The sequence below is a fragment of the Lipotes vexillifer genome, unplaced genomic scaffold, assembly GCF_000442215.2.
Source record: "Lipotes vexillifer unplaced genomic scaffold, Lipotes_vexillifer_v1.1 scaffold914, whole genome shotgun sequence".
NCBI classification, from domain to species: domain Eukaryota; kingdom Metazoa; phylum Chordata; class Mammalia; order Artiodactyla; family Lipotidae; genus Lipotes; species Lipotes vexillifer.
Window position 1 is genome coordinate 393937 of NW_006780388.1, and position 4804 is coordinate 398740.

The 4804-nt window shown below is 62.4% G+C and overlaps 1 protein-coding gene across 1 annotated transcript; it reads right to left on the minus strand.

Moving 5' to 3' along the window:
- Window positions 1-379: 379 nt before the first annotated feature.
- NUDT16L1 (nudix hydrolase 16 like 1) lies at window positions 380-2954 on the minus strand. Its single transcript, XM_007453460.1, has 4 exons — window positions 2775-2954; window positions 2434-2694; window positions 1481-1703; window positions 380-549 (listed from the first exon to the last, which is right to left on the minus strand). Exons 1-3 carry the CDS (start codon window positions 2925-2927, stop codon window positions 1482-1484), a joined length of 636 nt encoding a protein of 211 aa, XP_007453522.1. The 5' UTR covers window positions 2928-2954; the 3' UTR covers window positions 380-549; window position 1481.
- Between the last annotated feature and the right edge of the window lie 1850 nt (window positions 2955-4804).

Below are 4804 nucleotides of genomic sequence, written 5' to 3' on the forward strand. Positions count from 1 at the left end.
TTGCTGGAAAATAAAGTTTAAGATTGGCTGGTGAGGGGTTCAGTTCTGGTTCCACGGCCTGAGGTACTGGCTGATAAACCACAGCAAGAGGAAAGCTGTGCCAGGGCCCTCGCCCAGAGCACCATGCTCAGGGCAGGACCAACTGGGTGATCCCTGCTGCCCCATCCCTCTGTTGCCTGTAACTAGGGCCACCTTTGCATCAGAACCCCCATGATTCTACAAAGCTACCTGGAGAGCGAAGCAGGCCCCAGAAATAAGAGAGGAGCAAGTACAGGTGTTTTATTTACAGAGCAGAGTGTCCTTGCCCACATGTGCCAGCCACTTCGTCGAGGCTCTAAGATGGGACACCCAGGCTGGGCCGAGAGCATTGCTTTCCTTACCAGGCCGGCGCTGTGGAAACTGTGAGCTTCGCTGAGGAGTCTTTCCAGACGTAGGGCCATAGGAGACCGCCAGTGGTGACCTTCCTGTCCTGTGGTGGCTCTGCTGTTGTCATTGTGCACGCTTGGCCAGTGCTGCCAGACTGTTTCCTGGAGGTGCCTGCAGGCTGTGCTGGGAACAGAGAGAGGGAGGCTCTCAAAGGGAGAAGCAGTGGGCTCAGCCCAGGCGCCACCAGAGCCACCAGGATCAGGGAGAGGTGTCACACTGTCAGTCTCAGTGAAGAAACCACCAGACCAGGCCCATGGCCCAGAAGAGTCCACGGCTGGCAGTGCCACAGTCAACACGGGGAGGTGGCTGGCACCCCCACCTGGGAGGGGAGGCCTGCATCATCTCCTCCTGAATGGTACCCAGAGCCCCGCTGTTAGGCCCAGCCCCTGCCCTCAGGTCCCTGGGTGGCGGGGAAGGGGACACCCTCGTGCGTCCACCCCTAGGCCTGTAGCCAGGACTGAAGAACACACAGAACAGCGGAGGCATGATTTTACTGTCCTTTCTCCAGCAGCTCCCTGTACACCTGGGCCCCATGGCCCTGACTGTTCGCAGGGACAGGGCCCAAGACAGAGCGGGTAAAGCTGCTTTGAAAACTCACCACAAATAAAGCTACCAACCAAAATTCACAACATAACCTCCTATCCTGGGCTGGCATTTCTCCAGACGCTGGGGCTGGCTTGGGGCAGGACGCAGGATGGAGTCAACCCAAAGTTGGCCTCCACAAGAACAAAACTGCCACGAGAACAAAGCAACTTCTCCAGGGTCCAAGTGCATGTGCACTTATCCACTGAGGCCATCGGGAAACACCTGGGGCTCCACCAGCCAAAGACACGCACGCAGAGAGCTCGTTTTAGAGTGGGTGCACCCAGGCCACCACCCAGTAACTGCTCTGGGCAGCGGAGATGACGAGGTGCCCACTCCCCCACACAGTCGGAATGGGTCAAGCACAGAACATGCTAGAAGACACACTCCCACAATGAGGCTGGAGGGCCCAGCCTCAGCCCACGGGTACAGAGCCAGGGAGAGGGCGACAGACACAAGGCACAGGAGCAACCTCAGGAGGAAGATGGCAGCAGCTTCTCTAGGGCCTTCTTCTGCTTTTCCGTGGCTGCAGCCAAAGCTTCAGCCAGCTTTTCCTCGGGCATCATGTTGAGCACCTTGAGAGCAAAGAGGAGCTGGTACTTGGCTGTGCTGATGAAAGCGTTGCTCAGGAAGTTGGGAAAGCCACCGACTCGGTCCTTTTGGGTGTACAGTGGGACACGCACGAGCCCCAGCACCTGCATGGAGAGGAGACCAGGATTGGGACCAGGCCCCCACACAGATGGCATGGCCTTGGCAGGAGGGGCTCGTGAGCAGCTAGGCCACGGGAAGGACAGCCAGGTTGCCAAGGACATAATGGGAGACCCGGGTAGGGTTGGGTGAGGTAGAAGCCAGCCAGCTCCCTTGGTGCGGTGCAGCCCCTCTCTTCCCCAAGCAAGTTTCAAGGCCATCCCCATGCACATCCCACTCTCAAGTCCCAGCCCTCATCCACTAGCAGGAAGCCCCACAGTCCACACCCCATGCTCCCTCTTTCACCTGGTGAATCCCAAAGTGCAATTCCCAGTCTTCCAGACTATAAAACCCAGAAGTAGAGCCTTCATCCCCCACACCACGAGATTCCGGCCCATGAACCCAGACCTACAAGATCCCCTTTTTACTCTGCAGTTTCACACGTCCCGGAGCAGGCACCGCCCCTTCCCATCCTCCCACCGATCCCACTCCCACTCCCAGGATTGGCAATGGCAGGCAGCAAGGCAGATGGAACACAGCCCCGAGGGAGCCCCAGCCCCGGCCCCCCTCCCACCCTACCCGATCCCTGGTCCCTCTCCCCACCCCGAAGCTGGAGACAGCGACACCCTCCCAAACTGTCCAGGGGCCCCTCAGGGGGACGTGTTACCCATCGGTGCCTTCCGCGGGGCCAGAGCCAAACCCCGGGGCGGGGGGCGGGGCCCGAGCAGCGGCCCCCACCTCCAGGCCGTGATCCCGCGAGTGCACCGCGCTGATCTCCACAGCATGCAGCTGCTCCAGCGTCAGCTGCCGCGCGTACAGGTGCGCCACGACGCGGTGCGGGCCCTCGGTCAGGTGCGAGCTCAAGTAGTCGGCCTCCGTGAGGCGCAGGCAGCCCAGGCCCAGGCCCAGCACCCGATTCAGTCCGTCCTCCAGCGACCAGAAGCGCCGGTCCACGAAGCCCCCGGGGAAGCCCAGCAGCCCGTCGAAGCGCATCTGCATCTGCAAGGGAGCGCCGGGTCACGGGCGCAGGTCCGAGTGGCGTCCCGTACCCGCCCGCCCGCGTCCTCCCGCGTCCTCACCAGCACCGAGAAGCGCATGGGGATGCGGCCGAAGAGTTGCCCGGGGTTTGCGGCGTACAGCATGGCGTGGCACGAGTGGCTCCAGCCCGGCCCCAGACGCATCGCCTCCACCCGGCTGATCTGCTTCAGCTCCGGAACCGCCGCCGCCGACATTTTGGCACTACCCACCACGACCCGGGCACCGCCCTTACGTGCATGCGCGGGCCCGCCCCCGCCGCACCCGAGCAATCCGTGGACAGCCGCGCCCCTGGGCCCCGCCCCTCCGCCAATCGCTGACGCGCACCAGGGCAGAGCCCGTCACGGCTCTCCGACGCTCCGTTGCGGGGCGGAAGGGGCGGGCACAAAGGGAATGGTTGCGGGCGCCCCAGCCGTCACCCAATAGCCTCGCACCCCGAGCGGGCCCCGCCCACGGTCCTCGAAAACCACAGAGCCCAGGATGCAACGCGACAGCCGAGCTCGCAGGAGTGGAGCGCGGACTCCGGGTCCTCGGGCGCGCGGCGCTTGCGGGGTGGGGCCGGTGCTTGCGGAGTCAGGGCTCAGACTACCCGCCCCGAAGAGGGCAGAAGCCCCAGCGATATCTTTGCCCTCGGCCCTCCCCCAGCGCCTGCCTGGGAGCACCGCCCCGCGGGCTTCCCACCGCCAGCTCCAGGCCTGGCCGGCTCCAGCTTCCGGGCGCGAGGGCGCCTCCTGCCTCCCCCAAGGGGCTCAGCTGAGCCCTGGGATCAGAGGATACAACCCTCCCCTGCACGCACGCCAGCCCCATCGTTCTGCTGCCGGCTAAGCACTGGAATCCAAGGTCACTGCTGGTCTGCCTGACTAGAAGAGCAGGAAAGCAGGGTCTGGCAAAGCTCCAGCTGCCCTCAAGTCCACACCCAGCACTGAACTGGGTGCATGGTGAGGAGTTCTGGGGCTCCCTAAGCCCAGCCTGCTGGGGCAGAAGTGATTTAAATCCCGGGGCAGGGAGCTTCCCAGCCCAGCGCACCAAGTACCCTGCCTGTCAGACACCATAGCCAGGTACTGTTGGAGGAAATAAGGTCTCCCCCACTTAATTCCGAGGAGGAACCTGGGGCTCAGATGAATGGGACTTGCCTGAGGGCACCCAGCGGTTTGTGAGAGCCAGGATCCCACCCAAGATTCCCACTGCCTCCTACCCAGTGTACACAACAGAAAACCGTGAAGCTTCAGCAAAAGGGGGCCGGAGTTACTTACCAGGTGTCTGTACTGGAGAAGGAAGTCGCTAGGGCTCGGAAGCGTCAGAAACAGCATCGGAGGGACAGTAGCGGGGCTCCCCTGGATCCTATGGTGCCACTCGCTCCACCAGCTGGCCCAAGCTCCATTTTTCTCCCACCGTGGACATGGATTTGCTGAGGGAAGGCACCACAGCCTGTGCTCACAGGATGGGTGCCATGGCACAGCCTCAGGAAAGCCATGCAGCCGAGGGCAAGTTCTGTGCCCTCACCGGGGCTGAGAAGGAGAGGGGCAGAGGGCAGGCGAGGGTTGGCAGGATTCGCCAGAAACTCATTCACATTGGGTCCTCGGTGGTGTTCTGTCAGATGTGGGGAGTAAGGACCCAAAGAGAGAGGCTCTCCCCTACCATGGCCCTCTGCCAGGGGTCAGGGCTCAGGTGGGGCAGCCACAGCTGGCAAGGGGAAGCCAGATTCCAGGGCAGGTAACCATGTCTGAAGGGGAGAGATTATCAAGGGGAAGGGCCAATTCAGAGAGGACCCCACCTCCAGGCCGCAGACTTCAAGAAAGGAGGTGGGTTGGTTTGGGGGCAGTGTGGAGGGAGATCCAGTGCAGCCCATGCAAGAACCCATGTGATACTGAACGCCCTTCTCCCACACTGGGACCATGCCAGACCCAGGCACAACTGAGGGTGGCAAGCCTTCCTTGGGGCAGAGGCAGGCTGCCTGAGTCAGAGGGGACCAGAGGAGGCTACTTGGAACTGTGTCTACAAAGGAGCCAGGGCCCTGCTGGTGGGTGGTGGTTCAGGCAGTGCTGCAGTGGGTGTTCTGGAGCCCCAGCCTTTC